This window comes from Chamaea fasciata, unplaced genomic scaffold, assembly GCF_029207755.1.
Source record: "Chamaea fasciata isolate MVZ Bird 193981 ecotype frontalis unplaced genomic scaffold, bChaFas1.0.hap1 SCAF_5, whole genome shotgun sequence".
NCBI classification, from domain to species: Eukaryota; Metazoa; Chordata; class Aves; order Passeriformes; family Sylviidae; genus Chamaea; species Chamaea fasciata.
The window spans coordinates 2165289-2184213 of NW_027094090.1; the positions used below are offsets into that span (position 1 = coordinate 2165289).

Sequence of the window (18925 nt, forward strand, 5' to 3'; positions counted from 1 at the left end):
TAAATCCAGTGTGATTTGCTTTATCCCAACATTAACGGGATGTTGGAAGGAGAATATTCCAAATATAATAGGAACTAACTTTGTTTTGTTACTTCTAGACCACGCACTGATTGTTTCTAATTGGAATTAGTATAAATTGATTGATACCCCACATTTACATTGGAAAATAGGGAGTGTAATCTATGCAAGAGCGCCTTTGGAAAGTAAAATATTAAATATTTTTAAATTATGCACACTTAATTGCCTTGTTTTTGTATTTCATTATCCTATGAGCTCGTCTGAAAATATTCCTGCGCATTACCGATATTTAACGGTTAATAAAAATTTCTGTCCTTGGAGGGGAGCTTTGTTTGTACTGAATTCCTGATTGGAGGAAGTGCCTGGAATTTGGAATTCCAGTGGAAAAGTTGCTGGATGTTAAAAAGTTGCTGGTAATTAAACTTGTGTGAATATGAAAGTAGAGTTTATTCTTGAGAATGCTCTTTAAAAATAATAATATTTAAGAAAGCCCACAGCAGTTTAAGTGCTGGGTTTTAAAGAACATAAATGACTTTTTTAGTGTTTTTAGTTTTTTTTTCTGCTGGCAGGCTGAAGGGATGGTTCATTATTATTTTCATTGAGTTCAAGGCTTACTTGGGTTGTTTATAAGGTTAAAGATCAGGTACAGCAGTGTTTGAAACCCACCAAATTTTTAAAATAATTCTCTGCCAGAAATACTGATGCACTTTAGTTACAACATTTTCCTGTTTTCTCTCCTGTGCTGCTCCCAGCAAATCCAGGGCTCTTGGAGAATTAAAAATTAGGGGAAGCAGAGTAGATTTCAGGGTGTCATTGTCTTCCCACCTGATTTAAACAAACCAAATAAATTCCCTACAGCTTTAACTGACACTGAAATCATCTCTTCCACTATCCCAGACTGATCCAGCCCAGCCTTGAAGAATTCCAGGGATGTGGCAGCCACAGCTTCCCTGGGCAACCTCTTCAGTGTCTGAGGGAACAATTTCTTCCTGTTGGTAGTGAAGATTTTTGTGTGATCTCTGGAATTTAGATACGGACCAAACCAGAGTTTTTATTAGGCACAAAGAATAAATCAAGGTGATTTGCATATTATAATATTTGCATTTTACTCATCTGAATGTGGGTGGGAAATAGTTTTAATTGTGGAAGAGCCCCGATGTGTGTGAGCTGGGGAGGGCACCAGGCCCCTGGGGCTTCCTGATCCAAAATTTATGAGCGTTAATTGCACAATTAGGACTTTTCCTGGTGACGTCTTCATTAATTCCCCCCAAAGCTGCCACTGCCCTGTGCCAGCGGCTGAGGCAGATGATGGGGCTGAAGGCAGCCCCGAGGTGCCCTGTCCCAAAGGATCTGGTTAATATTCCTACTTAAAGGGATGGGAGAACTTCCCCTTGGACGAGATTCATGGTTTGATTGCCCTGGTGTTGGTTGTCAACACCAAATGCCAGAGGTGAGAGCAAGAAAGTGCAGGAATTCACTGGGAATTGGTTTTTCCAGCACAAAAAGGAGTCTTCCCGTGGCTGGCAGTGGTTGGGAGGTTCCTTGGAGCTTCGTTCTCTGTTTGGGGAATGTTTCAAAGGGATTGTTGTGTTAAGTCCATGAATTTTGATGGAAGCAAAAGAGATTTTAGCCAAGTTTATCCTGGCTTGAGGTGTGATGTGGAGAGGCTGATTGAACACGGTGCTGGAGGAAGTGTGGGGGTGCCTCCTTTTTGACTAATATTTCATATTCTTTAATTCTTTACACCCTCTCTTTCCCTTCAGCCTTCCGCCTTCTCATGTTGGGTAAGTCCAGAGGAGGCCACAACTTTAATAAAGGAGCACCTCCCCTACGAAGAGAGGCTGAGAAAGTTGGGGTTGTCCAGCCTGGAGAAGAAAAAAAAAAGGTTGTGTGGAGATCTTGGAACAACCTTCCAGTATCCTGTTCACTGGACAGCAATTTTCTTCTAAATTTCCAAGCTTAACTAGAAGGAAAAACCAGAACTTGAGTTTTTTTTTTTTTTGTGTGTGTTTTTGGTGGTTTTTTTTGGTTTTTAAAATTCATTATCTGAACATTACCTAGCTAAGTATTTTCTAAAAGGCATTTGATTGTATCAAACCTAAGTGTCTCTTCATTAATAACTTAATGCACCTGCCCTTTCCAGAGAATTTAGTGAAGGTGCCTGCTACTAAATGCTGTTTGCATTAATGGATTTTTTTTTCCCAACTGCAGGGCTAATGGGCAGATTCCCAGCTCTGCAGGTTGGAAGTTATTTGAATAATTTGTCCATATCACATTCCTGATTTCTCTGGCTAACATTTCTGAGGCTGCAGGTGTCTGCTTTCCCTGAGGTTTGTTGTTTACTGCTCGGCGTGTAATCCTGACATCCCGCTGATTGTTTCTTTTCCGTGAAGCAACTGCTTTAGAGAGAGAGAGAGAGAGGAAAAAGGGATGGGTTTGTGATTAACAAGAGCTGAGGAGTTGGAGTCAAATACTACGAGAGTTGTAAAACATATTTCTGTGCCAAACTGTTGTAGACGTGGAGGATAAAATTGCTGATTGGCATCACGTGAAGCTTTGCTCCCATCCTGCTCATGGGTGGCCTTTGGAGTTCCAAAGCAGAGCACATTTTATGCATCTGGAACATCAGGAGCTGTTGGGAAGTCCTTCAGTCCCTTTTGCATCTCTGTCCTTATCAGTTGTCCCTGAAACTTCCCAAAACCTTTGGAATCCTGGGAAATACCTTGGCTTTCTGGTTCCTTATTTGTCTGATTTTGAAGCACGAGCGGGAGAGTAAATACAAAGGGGTAAGCAAACGGCTTGATGCGCTCTTTTAAAATATATTTTTAATAGAAATCAGGGTTTGTGGCATTTTAAAAAGATGGTGGAATAAGCCTTTCTCAGGTTTCCCGAAGGATGTTGGAGGGATTGGAATCTTGGTCTCTGGAGAAGACTGAATGTTGAAGTGTTGAAATCTGCTTTGTAGTGACAGGACAAGGGGGAGTGGCCTTAAGCTGAAGGAGGGTGGGTTTGGATTCGATTTTAGGAAGAAATTGTCTTTCAAACTTTTCCCGAAGAATTAGTGGACAAATAGGAAAAGTCAGGGAGCTGTATCCCAGAGGCCACCAAAGTGGCAAAACCTCCTTGTGCCAGGACAGTCCCTGCTTGGTCTGCCCAGATCCTGGCAGGAGCTTCCTGGATTTTGTCACTGTTGACCCTGTCTGGATTCCAGGCTCCCACCAAAGCTTCTCCCACAGCTGGGCAGGGGAGAGAAAATAGAATTAATAGAATTCCCATGGAATCTCCTGGGAATGTCAGCTCTGGAGCAGCTCCTGCCCCGCCCTGGGTGTCTGCAGGGTTGTTCCTCTCATATTCTCACTCCACTCTCCTCTGTCCTGCTGCACAAAACTTTCTTTTTTCTTCTTCTTACATCCATTACCCCAGAGGCATCACCACCATTCCTGGTGGTTCCATCCTGGTGGAACGATCCTGGTGGATCTGTCCTGGTGGATTCATCCTGGTGGTTTCATCTTGGTGGTTCCACTGTGGTGGGTTCCATTGTGGTGGGTTCCATTGTGGTGGTTCCATTGTGGTGGGTTCCATTGTGGTGGGTCCATTGTGGTGGGTCCATCGTGGTGGGTCCATCGTGGTGGGTCCATCGTGGTGGGTCCATCGTGGTGGGTCCATCATGGTGGGTCCATCGTGGTGGATCCATCTTGGTGGGTCCATCCTGGTGGGTCCATCCTGGTGGGTCCCTCCTGGTGGATCCATCCTGATGATTCCATCCTGGTGGGTCCGTCCTGGTGGGTTCCATCCTGGTAGGTCCATCCTGATGGGTTCCATTGTGGTGGGTCCATCGTGGTGGGTCCATCGTGGTGGGTCCATCGTGGTGGGTCCATCGTGGTGGGTCCATCATGGTGGGTCCACCCTGATGAGTCCATCGTGGTGGGTTCCATCGTGGTGGGTCCATCGTGGTGGGTCCATCGTGGTGGGTCCATCGTGGTGGGTCCATCGTGGTGGATTCATCGTGGTGGGTCCATCGTGGTGGGTCCATCGTGGTGGGTCCATCGTGGTGGGTCCATCGTGGTAGGTCCATCCTGGTGGGTTCCATTGTGGTGGATTCATCGTGGTGGGTCCATCGTGGTGGGTCCATCCTGGAGCTGGCTGGAATTGGCTCTGCTGTACGTTGAAGAAGCTCCCAGAAACCACCCCTGTAGCCCCCGGTACCAAACCCTGCCCACACAAACCCCGTACAACCATTCTGTGTCTGGGCTGTTCTTGGAGCAGTTTGGTGCCTCTCGGGGCTTTCTGCAGCCTCAGCTGGGGCTGCTCCATCCCCATTATCCATTTTTTGGGCTTTTCCATTCCCATTATCCCAGGAGAACGCTGCCAATCAATCACCCATCCCTTGGTGTGCTGAGGGGCCAGAGCAGCTGCTCCTGGGGGGTTTTGGGGTGTGTTCCTTTCACAAATGGCTTTGTGATGGGAGCTGTGCATTAAACACTCTCACACTCACTTTTGTGCTCCTGTAGGAGCAGGGGAAGCCCTGGGGTGCAGGTGTGTCCTTCCCAAATGTTCCTGCCTGAAAATCTTCCCACTTTGTCTGCTCTGGGATGGAGCTGGCCCTGATTTCAGCACCCTGAGGAACTTCTGATGTTAAACGGGGTGGTGGTGGGAATGGCTGTGCAATAATTTAATTTTTAATAGAATAATATTAATATATTAATATTTTAGCAATCTTGCACGCCCCAGGTTTAACATTTTCTAATATTTCAGTGGTCAGCTGTGTGTTTTTAGTGCCCTGCAGTGTGAGCAGAGATGGCCGTCAGAACCGTTATTTAACATTTAATATTAAACAATCTTTTCTCTGATCCTCTCTCAAATAAATTATCTTTTCCCTTTTTAAATGCTTCTTCCCCCTAGAACAAATCCCACCTCCGTGTGGAACTGCAATTTTTAATTTTTTTTTTTAAACCAAAACATCATAAAGCTCCCATTTGGGAGCTCCCCAATTATATCTTACAATAATTCTATTGAATGATCTATAGCTCCACTTTTATTCCCTATTAGTATTTGGCCGATCGATGGACGGCCTAATTGATTGTTAAGGTCAAATGTCTTTATTGGCTGCTGCCCGAATCTTTCCTCATGATGACATAAACCATCCTCTGGTCTGTTGGAGTTCTTGCACTCCTTTTTGTCCACCAGAACCGTAAATTTCATCCTCTAGATGCTGGTGAACAAGATAATTAACGTTGTTATGTCAGTCAAGATAATCCCGATAAAATGGGAGTTTCCTTTTTCCCCCACCTTTGTGCCAGAGATCTGTTGAAAGGTTCTTATTTCCCTCTGAATTTTAATTTTAAAATGTTTTTAGGCTGGGGTCTCGCTGGTGATTCACAAGTTTCCCCCCACTTTTCCCCCTGTTTCTGTGATCTCAGCATTTCCTGAGCCTGGCACGCTGGATATCGATTCCTGCTGCTTTTCCTAAGATGTTTTTAACTGGATTAGTTGGCCAAAACTCCCATAAAATTGATGAAGCTGCTTCATTCATTCATAAAAACCTCTTTTGTGAGGCTGCTTTAGGATCAGCAGAATCGCTGGGAGTCTGATCTATGACAGGAATGTGGAATAATGATTTTGGATAATCTTTGCAGATAAATCCAGCTCCTGGAGATGAGGTCACAGAGATCCTGCACTGCCTGAAAATGAACTTCCCTGGGCTTGACTTCCCCTGTCAGGGTTTTTTTCACTGCACCAAGGGTTGTGGCACCTTCTAGGATTCAGCAGCTCTTGTTTTCCTGGGTGTTTTGGGTGAGATCACATCCTGGAGCTCTGGGCTTCCATGGAGGAGAATTTGAGCCAGAATTTGGGTGGTTTTTAAATTTTTTTAAAATTTTGTTTAATTTATTTTTTAATTTTTAAATTTTTCTTTAGTGTTTTTTTTTTTTTTTTTTTTTTTTTTTTTTTGCAAGGGAATTACCTGGAAATCCAGAGCATAGCAGAGATTCAACTCGGTGTAGGAAGGGCTTAATTCCAGGCAGGATTAGGATTAAGCTGGATTTTAGTGGTTTTGGTCTTGCAGCCATGTAGGATTGGTGGCTCTCCGGCTTTTCTCCCTCTGTTCACATTCTTGAAGAAGTTTCTTCCCTGCCTTTTTTGTTCTTAACAAGACTTTCATTGATTCATCTGACAGAATCAAAGTGAAGGAAATATTCTTTCCATATCTGCTTGATTAAACAAAATCAGGAGAATCTGGGGCAAAATCTTGGTCAAGGAACCAGAAATATGAATATTTAGGATGTTGTGAGAGCTTTGTTGTGTAAAATGCATCTGAAAATATTGATTTGTTACACAAAGATATTTCTTTTGGTTCTATATGAACAAAAAGCAGCATTTTATGACTTTTTGTCTGTTTATGTCTTTGTCTCATCATGGTTCTACTTTACAAAGACATATTTTGAAGAAAAAAAATTGAATTTAATGTATAGTCCATGATGTTTCATTTTCAAAAGATTGCACTGATTGAAAAGCTGTTTAATAAGAAACAATTTTTAAAGGCTCTCTGGTGTCGTGCTAAAATTTCAAAGATGGTTAAACCACAAGAAAGCAACTCCAACTGCTGTGAGGAAAAAAAGCAAATAAACAATCGAGGGCACCGTATTACGCAGTTGTTTCTGTAATTGGGAATAACTTGTGTTCTGCTAACATTTCATTGAATTTTCTTTTAATTACAGTTAATGATGAAGAGCTGAAGAAAAGAATAGCTGAGGAATTGGCACTGGAACGAGCCAGGAGAGACTCTGAAGCTCAGAAGAGGAGGTCGGTTCATTAATAACAGTAGTTCAAACAAACTTAATGCTTTTTATTTTATTTTATTTATCTGCTTACTGGAAATGACTGAATTTTGTGCCCTGAGACAAGCTGGCTGTGAGAGCTCTGGGGGCTGCAGCAGGTTTGGATATTAAATCCATGTTCAACAACAAATGAGCTGGAATTTCCTTGTAAGAGCTGATCCCAACTGTTGCTCTAAATCCCTTTTGACCTCCTGAGAGTGGCTTTTTTTTTTTTTTTTTTTTTTTTTGCTGCCTTTTAAGCTCAAGCTTTGCTGATTTCTCTGGAGCCCAAATAATCACTTTGTGCTGCAGGGACAGAGCAGGGCTGGGGGTCCCTGTGACCCCAGGGGCTGAGCAAAAGTACCTTGGATCAGCAGCAGAAGTGGGAATTTCTGGAATTTTTCTGGGAATTCTGGAGATTTCTGGGAGCTGCAGGGTGTTTTGAGGTACTTTGAATATGTAAAATTTTCTATTAAACCAGTTCACAGCAGTAAAATCCTTCTGATTCCTCTCTTTATATTGAAATATTCCTTTCTTAGGCATTTTTTTTTCTCAGAGATTGCAGTGGCCGTGGAAGCCTGGGCAGAGCCATTATTAGCAATTAAAAATTCCTCTTTCAATGTAGAAATTTTGGTACCTGCTGAACTTCTGTGTTTCTTTGTGACTGTTGTAAATAGATAACACAACACACCGAGTCTTAATACAAATATTCCACATTGTCCTCCACTGAGAATGGGGAGAAAGGCTCATTATGATGGATTAAAAAAATTAGGCTGTAATTAGTACTACTTCAACTGTCTGCATAGATCTCAGCCGTTTCCTACCCAGCATTCTGTTATTTAATTGAGTTAGGTTGATGGAGTATATAATTAGATAGGACTATATTAATGTCCCAGGGAAAAAAAAAAAACAAACTAGGCTTTTCTCTTCTTTTTTTTTTTTTTTTTTTTGCATCAGCAGTAAAGGAAATCAATAAGTTACAGTGAAATCCCCCCCTCTCTCCTCAACTGGGCTTTGACAGGAAAACTTGGGTTATTTTTGAGCTTCTGGAGTGCTCAAGACTTCAGCTAAATGGGATTAAAATGTGGAAATATTTGGTTTGCAACTTCAGCGTTTTATCATGGGACACTTTCAGTACCTTCCAGAATTCAGCTTGTGCACTGATCTGTGAAACGGAGGGAGCAGACTGGGTAAAATATCAAAATAAATTGATGATGGCGATGATAAAGAAAGGAAAAACATCAAAACTTGTTAACAGCTTTACTTCTTGTATTGATTTATTTAGTTAATTTTTAGCCATAGCAAGGGTTGTTTTATTATCATTTTTACGCAGTATTTGCAATTATAAAAATCTGTTTTTAACAGGGCATAGAGGGGTTTTTGTCTTGGATGAAACAAAAAGATGTAAAAGATGCAAATCTTTTTCCATAAGTAAAACTTAAGGTCTTTATGGGCTGAATTCTGGTGGAGGTTTCTGCTTTGAAAACATTCAAGAAACTCGTTCAGATAAATTATTTTGTCTTGCATGTGCAGAATGTTCCAGCTAATAGAAACATGGAATATGTTTCTGTCTATGAAACTGTAATAATTTGTGACATAAATTCAAACACATTGATGCAGTGTTGGAAAACAGAACAAAAACCTGAGATCTTCATTTCAGCTTCTTGACCTTGCCCTTGTGATTTATTAACAATTTCTTTTCATAACCTACTGATTTTAAGAACAATCCTGTTGAGATGCGACATAAAAATTAAAGTTTTTACCTGCACGTTCATCTTATGGATTGTTTCACCATGGATGGTGTATTTTACATGTTTATATTCTCACTTCTTTCTCTAAACCAGTTTTTTTTTTTTTCCCAATATTTAAATGAAATAACATTTAAACATAAAATTATCTGAAACTTTTGACTGCTTGTTGTCTGATTCCAACTGCCTAATAGCTGGTTTTGGTGCTGTTCCCTGAGCAGTGTATGACCACATTTGGGTTTGATTGCAAAATGTCTTTTACTCATTTCAGACTGTGAAGGGAAGAAATCTTAATTTGAACTTCCTGGATAAATTATTTATTCACACATCCATGCACGGTACAGATGGGCTGCTCTATATAAAGTGATAAGTATATAAGTGTGCTTATTTTGGGGATTAGAGCTGAAGAATGATTCTTAAATTGTATTTTAATGGCATCAACTCTCTAACAATATATGAATTACAGCTTCTATTTAAGAGGACTTGGAATAATTAATAAAGTAGTGATTGAGACCCACCTTAGAACTTATTTCCAAAATTCTGCACTGATTTCCACTTTACTCCTCCTTTTACTCAGCCCAGCTGTTGTTCCTCTCTTTGGTTTTTGAACAAATTCAAATGTTTCATCTGAAAAGCGTTTTCATTTCGGAAAGTTCATTTAGAAAATTGATTATCATTGATTTACCACAGAATTTGCAGTGTCTGCAATAGTAACTGTGAGCAGTTAATGTGTCAGAGCTGCAGTCTTAGTGTGATACTCAAAGGAACATAAAAATGAGAGGATGGACACAAAAACTTGAGCTTGACAGTGGTGACAAGTATTAAATGATAATAAAGAGAAGAATTCTGAATAATAAGAGAAATCCACATGACTCAATGGACCAGGGAGTGATAATTTGCATTTTGCCTTTTCTCTTTTCTTATTCTGGACGAGCTCAGCAAATGTTTAGCATTTTTTTCTAATTTCCCAAGAAAATGAGAAAATTCTTAATGTTACGGCTTTGAGAACAGGCATCGGAGAAATAAGTCAATTACCTTCTCCCATCAGAGAACAGAGTGGAATTTATCCACTCCATCCATTACCTTTGTCCTTGGATACAAAGCTGCTCATTTGTTGGGCTCCACGATACTGACGGTTCTCAGTAAATCTGTTTTTCAAGTTTGCTTTATGGAAAGTGCGGGCGAAGGAAAAAAGTATTTTGAGGCAGCAAAAAGAACAACTTCTATCATCAGCATAATGATCAAATTTCAGATCCTGCCAACCTCATCAGAGTGCTGGATTCCTCCACTAAAATATACAAACCACTGCTTCAGAGGCGAGTGATGGATGTGATTTCCCATGGAAATTGAACGTTCCTGAATGATGACTTGCCTTTTTTTCCCCCCTGAAAATCAGTGAAATTTCACTCTCTCTATTTCGCTCATCATTTAGATCAGGCTAATTATATTTGGGCGGGGTTCAGTTTCTTGCTTGGCTTTCCAGCTTCCACTTTCTAAATACGATTTGGCTCGGGGCAAATATTAATTATGTGTAGAGTGAGGTGTTTTTGCAAACTGCTGGGCATGGCAGTGCCTTCAATAGTGCAGGAAGTGTATTTTGTTCAAGTCTTCAATATATTCACCCCTGGGACTGTGTTGGTGTGCCAGAAATCTGTCTGTCCTGTGACGTGCTGTGATTCCAGGAGTTGTTTCTTAAGGGGAAGCTCCTGTTGTGAGGAGGGATTTTAAGGCAGGAAAAGGCTTAAAAATAGTCTTTGCTTTGCTTTGGTGGCCCTTCAGTAATTCTGCTGCCAGCTCTGCTCTAAAAGTGTTAAAGGTAGGACAGAGGAGGAGAGGAGAAGGATCTAGGGAGAGCTTCCAGAATATTTCCAGGGACTAAAGGGACTCCAGGAGAGCTGCAGAGGGACTGGGGACAAGGCCTGGAGGGACAGGACACAGGGAATGGCTTCCCACTGCCACAGGGCAGGGCTTGATGGGATCTTGGGAACTGGGAATTCCTGCCTGGGCTGGAATTGCCAGAGCAGTTGTGGCTGCCGCTGGATCCCTGGAATGTCCAAGGCCAGGTTGGACACTGGGGCTTGGAGCAGCCTGGGACACTGGGAGGTGTCCCTGCCCATGGATAGGGTGGAAGGAGATGAGGTTTAAGGTCCCCTCCAACCCAAGCCATGCTGTGATTCTTTAAGAAGAAAATCAAAGTTGTTTTGGAATGAAAGAAGAGCCCCAGTGTGAAATCAGAGCCTTTTCTCAGGGAATGCCATTCCCTGTGTGCCAGGGCTCAGGAGCTCAGTCTGCCCTTACTCACTGCAGTTCCCTGTAGCTGAAGCTGTTCCATTTGCTGTGTTTAAATCAAAAACTATTGATGTCTTTTCTTGTATTCCTGGCTGGGAGGGTGGGGAGGCCCTGGCACAGAGCAGCTGTGGCTGCCCCTGGATCCCTGGAATGTCCAAGTCCAGGCTGGACATTGGGTCTTGGAGCAATCTGGGACAGTGGGAGATGTCCCTGCCCATGGATGGGGATGGAATGAGATGAGCTTTAAGCTCCTTCACACCCAAACCATTCCAGGATTCTGCAGTGACTTTTGATTTCTCAGTTTTTTCTGTGTCTCTGCCATCTCATCACCTGTGACCAGGTGGTCAAACCTGGGTAACTTTTCTCTTGGACAGCACATGAAAAATCGTTTCTTTGAGTAATACAGACGAGAGCTCATCGAGCATTCCCTGGGGATGAATTGCTGGATTCTGTTCTCCATGCCTCACTGCTCTCCAGAGGGGGTGACATTTTATCTGTCATCACCTGGACAACTGTTTGCAACCTCATTTGTGACATCCTCATCTGTTTGGAGGAATCTTTCTAAACTCTTAATCAGGTTTGACTCTGCCCTGGTGCACAGAGTTGCTCTGTGGCGAGTTATTATAACTGTAACCATTAGATTTTTATTTTTTTAAATTTGTTATTTTGTTGTTGTGCTTCAAGGAGGGTCTGGAGATAACTGCTCATCACTCTGGGGTTTCATTGATGCTCTGAGTGCCTCCCCCCCAAGCTTTTTTTTTCTCCTGTCTCAGCAGTACATTGCATAAATGATGAGCTCTTAGTAAACCTGGAGTAAAGAGCTGGTGCAGAACAAATTCACCAGTGAAATGTAAAGTGGGAGCAGAATGAGGAAGAGTATTGGACAAGAAGCCTTTGGGAAACTGCAAACCAAAACTGTTATATTAAAATCAATACCGGGGCTTGACCTTTCTGTGCTAGTGGATACTTTAAAACTTCCTATTGATTTCTGTTGCAATGACATGTTTATTCCAGTTTCCTGGCACAGGTGTGGAGAACAAGGGGGAAAAGAAAACAGTGGATTTTTTTACAATATTCATTTTATATTTCAATGAGGTAAAGGTATGAGGAGCATCTTAATGTATCCTCAGTTCATATGGGAAGTGAATTAACTGTGGTGAAAACTTCTTCCAAGCATTCTTTTCCTCCTAAATGGTTATTTTTTCCCAAGGAATCAGCTATGTTGAATTAGGAAGCCTGCTTTGTCTTGTAGGATTGTCCTCAGGGGGAACAAAAAGCTCTTTTTTAGGAAACAGTTGTTATTTTGTCTTCTGCCGCAGGGACCTGTTGGTATTGTTTGGATTAAGTGGGAAAAGAGTCTGGAAAACTCCCATCTTCTTTGCTGCTGACAGTCAAAGGAAAAGCTGGGAATACTCTGAAGCAGTAAAAGTGATTATAATTCTTTTGACTTGGGATAGCTCAAAAATAAGAGTTCAATATCTCCTGGCAAGAGAAGCTGCATTGGTTTGCAAAACCAGAGATCCTAACTGATAATCACATCAAGGAAAGCCAGGTGATTTTATAGGGGCAACTGATTTTATAAAAAAGTAAAATAAACCTATTTTCCTTGGAGTACTGAAGGGGGCCCTTCAGCCTCAGGGCTGTGGAGACAGCAGCGGATTTTGGCCTCACTTCCCACCTTGAGTTCCTCCTATTTTTCCTTCCCAGCCATTCCATCTCTCCCAACATTTTTTCCCCCCCTCTCTCAGCAGACTTTTCCTCTTGTCTGATCTCACGCTCAGCAAAAGATTTAGCAGTGGATTTATTCCTCAGCAGCCATCATAATATTCCTGAGGTCTGTAGGATTAGGGGATAATTCTGCCGTGTCGAGGGAAAAGAGGGAAGGAGGAGGGTCAGGCTGGGCCAGGGCTGCCCCTCTGCAGGTGAGGGAAGAAACCAGGATTAAGTGTTAAGGAACTTGGGATTTAAACAGCGATATAACTCTGAAATAAGTACGGTGAGCAGGTGAGCTGTTGTAGCTGGTGCCTTTTTGGGCAGCCAGCTCTCCAAACCAGGGAAGTTTAGTGTGGGATTTTTACCTGCAGAACGCCAAGGAAGCATAAAAATGTCTGTGAAGTTGGGAAGTATCAAACTGCCTTAGAAGCCTGTTCAAGTTCTGTTGTTTTCAGTGAAAAAAAGTAATGTTTTTAGAAGAAAAAAGGTGTTTGGCAGTGGCAGTTACTCTCCAAGGTTTCCTGCTCTGATTCTCCATTAATACCATTATGTCTGGCTCTCAGGATATGGAGAGATGAATCTTGGAGATGGGAGGTGGAAATTGGAGAAAGCAGAGCTATAATTCACTCCTGCCTGTATAAACCCCAATTTTCAAGGGATTATTTTTCACTTGGATTTTAAAACCTGCCATCTCAGCTGACAACTTGGATACCGAGCTTCATCTTGATCAGTTTATTTCTAGGAGAGATGCGAAAATGACTTGGAGCCAGTGAGAGAGCGTCCACAAAAATAATCCTGCTTCATAGTTTCAGGTTCAGGTAGGAAAGAAGAAAACTATTCCCCCCCTGGCAAGTTTAAACAAACCTTTGCTTTTAAACTGATGAGCTCTTTCATTTTGAAAAGCAGCAGATGAGCAGCAGAGAAACACTTAATAATAATGATAATAACGATACTAATAAAAATTTTTCTGACTGTCACTTCATTTTAACGGATAATTAAGGTTGTCATAATTCCAGGACTGCTTTTGCAGATCCCAAGGGGAAGGATATTAAGTTGGAAAGTAATTTCAAGTGGAGTTATGTGGCTAGCTAAACATACACAAATTATGTAAAGCAGTTTTACAATTCTGACTCGGGTTTTCTGCGTGCCTCTGGCATAAAGGTGGGAATCCGCTCATCTATTTTGTCTCCATATAATACTGATCTAAATGCACATATTTTAAAGGCAGTGGCTTTATGAAGTGTAATTAAAAATCCCCTCAAACAAGCTGCCCCCTTTTCTACTCACCTCTCCTCCTTCCAGCATCAAACACTGCCTCAAAAACACCCCCACAACTCAGGAATCTCCAAGAAAACTCAACCACTGACAAGAGTCACTGTCTTTGTTGCTCTGAGTGTTCACAAGCTGTCCGTGGAAGTGCTGTTGATAAATTGAATTAATTGGAGTAAGTTGAGTAGATAACTGAGTTTTCAAATGAGTGTCTTGGATCTTCTGATCAAGGACTGGCACAAAAAATCACGTGGCCATTAGCAGGGATTTTTCCACTGACAGATGTTAGCCTGGGGTTGGAAGGCAGCTGGGAAAGAGATGATGAAGTCGTTCTGCTGGATGGTGTGGCTTGGACTGAGTGTTTGGGTGCTGTGACAAGTCTGGTGTTTCAAATAGGGGTAACTGAGGCACTGGTGGTTATGTGAGACGAGGTGGAAAATACTCTTAAAATTGTATTTTCAGTGTTTTCTTTGGTTTGAGAACAGACATGATGGAATCTTGGAATCATGGGATGGTTTGGGTCGGGAGGGACCTTGATGATCATCTCATCCCACAGGGGCAGGGACACCTTCAACTGTCCCAGATTGCTCCAAGCCCTGTCCAACCTGGCCTTGGACACCTCCAGTGATCCAGGGGCAGCCACAGCTTCTCTGGGCACCCTGTGCCAGGGTCTCCCCACCCTCCCAGCCAGGAGTGCAAGAAAAGACATCAATAGTTTTTTGATTTAAACACAGCAAATGGAGCAGCTTCAGCTACAGGGAACTGCAGTGAGTAAGGGCAGACTGAGCTCCTGAGCCCTGGCACACAGGGAATGGCATTCCCTGAGAAAAGGCTCTGATTTCACACTGGGGCTCTTCTTTCATTCCAAAACAACTTTGATTTTCTTCTTAAAGAATCACGGCACGGCTTGGGTTGGAGGGGACCTTAAAGCTCATCTCATTCCACCCCGTGCCATGGGCAGGGACACCTCCCAGTGTCCCAGGCTGCTCCAAGCCCCAGTGTCCAACCTGGCCTTGGACATTCCAGGGATCCAGGGGCAGCCACAGCTGCTCTGGGTGTTCCAGCCCAGGCAGGAATTCCTTGCCAAGATCCCATTCAGCCCTGCCCTGTGGCAGTGGGAAGCCATTCCCTGTGTCCTGTCCCTCTGTCCCTTGTCCCCAGTCCCTCTGCAGCTCTCCTGGAGCCCCATTAGTCCCTGGTATGTTCTGGAAGCTCTCCCTGGATCCTTCTCCTCTCCAGGTGAGCACCCCCAGCTCTCCCAACCTGGCTCCAGAGCAGAGGGGCTCCATCCCTGGAGCAGCTCCGTGGATTCCTCTGGATTTGCTCCAGCAGCTCCACCTTCTGCTGTTGAGGGTCCCAGAGCTGGGCACAGAACTCCAGGTTGGAGTTTAGCCTGAAGAAAGATCACAATCCCCTGATCCCTTGCCCTCCTTGGGCAAAGATCCAAGTTGCTGCTATGGAATATTCCCCAAACTCCTGTGGGAGCTGTGTGACAGTGTGGGATGGGCCAAAGACGAGGGAGGGGTTGTTGGGATGGGAAAAGGTCACTGGCAGCTCAGGGATCAGTGCTGGAACCACTTTGCTGTTCTCAGCACCGTGTGTAATGAATCAAGGGCTAATTTATATGCGTGTATGGCAAATGTTAAGGAGGAGCAGTCACCCTGAGGAAGAAGTGGGTATGGAATAAAGCGATGGAGTTCTCATTAAATTTAATAATGTGAAGTTCAAGCGTAATTGCTCGGAAGTGTGATCCCTTCCCTCTTGTGCCTGCGCCGGAGTCATGAGAGCTCTTGGTCAGTTGTGATGGATTTGTCAGAGAGTTTTAATGGTGCTGGTTCTGGTGGGTAAAGTGGGGCCAATTTGGGTCCCTGTCGTCACATTTGACTGGTTTTGCACTAAGGCCTCATGAAATGATGATACATCTGGGTTTGATGGGCTGCATGATCCTTTTTGAGTTCGTATTCCCATCCTTTTAAAGCTTCAGCATTTTGGGTTTGGATTTGAAATCTTGAAATCATGAATCTTTTAGGTTGGAAATTCATTTGAGACGGAGTCCAACCATTAATCAATCCAGCGCTGCCAAGCCACCACTGAACCTCATCCCCAGGTGCCACATCTTCAAGTTGTTTAAATCCTTCCAGGGATGGGACTCCCAACACTCCCTGGGCAGCTGTACCAGGGCTGGACTACCCTTTCCATGAGGAAATTTTCCCAATATCCATGCTAAACCTCCCCTGGCACAGCTTGAGGCCATTCCCTTTCCTCCTGTCCCTGTTCCCTGGGATTAGATCCCAAACCCTCCCCTGGCTGCCGCTCCTGTCAGGGAGTTGTGGAGAGCCAGAAGGTCCCCCATGAACCTCTTTTTCTCCAGCCTGAGCAATAGCAGCAGCAAAAATTTGAAGGCAAAAATGTCCTTTTGACACCATGGCTTTTCAGGTGCAGAAAAATGATATTTTCTGTTAATATTTGCCTGATCTGAAAGGTTTAAAAGTGAAATTTTAGAACAGTTGTTAAGAGTGTGGTTGCTACTAGTGTTAGGAACGGCTCCTGTCACCTGTGCTGTGCAAAGTCTTATGTGAGTGGAGAATAATGTTTTTAATGAGTGAACAGTGGTAGAAACTTCAGTTTTGAAGAACTTTTCTGTGTTTTCTGAGACTTGACCTTTCAGATAATTTGTTGCCCCATCTCTCTCCTTAGTTACGTGTTTGTAGAATGAGACGAACTTGAGGTAATTTCTCTGACTTTGCAGACGGGTGAAATGGAGTCGGAGAAATCTCCATTTCACACCTCTCAGAGCTCAGCTCAGCTTGGAGAATGTTTTCCTGACGTCTCTCACATCCTTTCAAATCCCTCGCCAGCTCCGGTGATTTCCAGCCGTGGCTTTCCATGGCACATCCAGCCTTCCGCTCATGAAATATTGAAACTCAGCACTCACAAACATTATTCACTCGTTAATATTGCAACGTGGCCTAAACACATTGCTCAAAACATTTTGGGATCTCCAGCGAGTCCGTCAGGAGGAATTAAGGAGCTTTTTGAGGTCCAAGAAAGCAGAAAACCTCATGTATCCTCCTCATGTTGTATCTTATCTCCAGCTGGAGTGACTTTTTGGGTTCCATACTGAATGATACCTCATTAAATTTTTCTCTAATTCATAGAGGACAGGATGATTTTCCTGACAGTGGACTTTGGAACGGGGAATATTTTGATTTTTGCTTGGTTGGAAGTAATGAAAAATGACACGGTTCACGCTTTAGACTTGAGCGAGTTTATCGCGGAACGCCGCAGATCCATCAGATTGTGTAGCTTGGAGACTGTAATAAAGATAAAACAACTGGCAAGTAATCACTGCCCCGAAAAAAAAATAGCAAAAAGGAAATGCTTAGGCTTTGATAGTGTAATAAATTTCCAATATCTGAAAATGAGGGCTGAAAATGACAAATCACTGCATTTCTCTAAGAGTATTGTTTGCCAGTTTTGGATTTCTGTGGGTTCTTGATTTATGTAGAATAAACCGTGGAGTGGCCATCAAAGCACAAAACTAATGTTTTTCGGCTTTTCTCAGCGTGTTGCTGTTGTCTCTGAATTAAAAGGTGCTTTTTCCTTAATTAACGTCTGCAGGTGTTTTTCAAGAACAACAGAAATGGATATTTTGAAGTAAACAAAAGAGGGAGTTCTTGTGGATTTAGAATTAAATTACTCATCTTGTTATTGTGGCTAACAGGGGTCATGCTGGGCACAAGGAGAGTCCTGGGCCACAAATCCACATGGCAAAATTAACAGTTTGCTTTTCTTGAACTTAATTAAAAACTAGATGTGGAAAGGATGGAAACTACTTGGAGTGCATCAAAGGTTTTTCAATCTGTTTTTTTTAGAGTGTGTTTTTGTATTTCTTGTGATGCAGAAAACTCCTTGGCCTTCAGAGATGCTTTCTTGTTTGGGTCTGAAATTTCTATTTCTGTGTTTCAAATTCTAATTTCTAATTGGAAAGTGGAGCCATTTCTCTATTTGGCTTCTCTAATCTTGTTGGACTTGATATGATGGTTGTCAGTTATTAATTTTAAGTCATTACTTCATTGAGAAATTATTTTTCCTCTTGCTTTGTGTTACTGTGTTGTTATTACTTGATTTTAAGAGATGTGTGTTAAGCATTTCAGTCTGTCTTAGATAATGCTCTGAAATATTTGATAAATTCACAGGTGAATTCTCCTTTGCTTAATCTTGCACGTAGGACATTCATAGTTCAAAAGCCGTACAATAACAAATGCCCCTAAAATCCCACATTCCCTGCTCTTCCAGGAAGAAAAGACAGGAATGAAAAGATGGAATGCAGAAGCAGAAATGTTATTTTGGGTGAAGTATTTTCCCTTTGGTCTGAAGCCCTGCTGGAGAGGACGTTGGGATGGGTGGTTTGATCACATGTATTTGATTTCCGTACCTCCTACCTACGTCTCAAAAAAATCTAAATTAGCAAAAACTGCCTCTTTATTTATTTGCATTTAAGATATATTTTTTATATTTATGTATTTTTTTTTTTTTTATATCTGGGAGTGTCTTCCAGAATTCTTTTTGCTTGTTGTTGCGTGATTGCTCCTCGAGGTGACGCGGAGGCCTTTTGTGTTCAGCGTGAGCCGAATCTGATTTAGAGGTGGAATGTACTGCAAACATTATTTTGATTAAAGTGACTTTAGGACTAAGACAGTCAAAAATTTGTCTTACAGTGGAGCCTAAATATGACAATGTGCTAACAAAAATACTCAAATTCTTGTTATGCCCCTCTGCCGGGAATAAATCTTCGGGGATCCCTAAATCCTGGGTGATTGGTTTATCAGGATTTACCCATCCTCTTACAAAAACATACAGATATATAAATTTTCTTCATAGCATCAAGTTGAGAGTGTTGAAGTTCTCAACGACTGTGCTGGGGAAAGGCAGGAATTGTTGCTTTTTTTTTTGGTACTGGTTGTGTGCTATAAAGCAGTTGAGAAATGAAATATTGTGAAGTGTTAACGCAGACTTTAACTGGAGCTGCTTCTTAATGCTTTATGTGTGTTTTCCAATAGCACCGTGAGA

The 18925-nt window shown here is 42.4% G+C and overlaps 1 protein-coding gene across 3 annotated transcripts in view; it reads left to right on the forward strand.

Moving 5' to 3' along the window:
- CHCHD3 (coiled-coil-helix-coiled-coil-helix domain containing 3) overlaps positions 1–18925 on the forward strand; it is a 127666-nt gene that overhangs the window by 14087 nt on the left and 94654 nt on the right. For all 3 annotated transcript variants that reach the window (XM_066182655.1, XM_066182657.1, XM_066182656.1), the window contains exon 3: positions 6735–6819. In XM_066182655.1, the coding sequence (XP_066038752.1) occupies positions 6735–6819 (85 nt within the window). The remainder of the gene's footprint in view (positions 1–6734; positions 6820–18925) is intronic.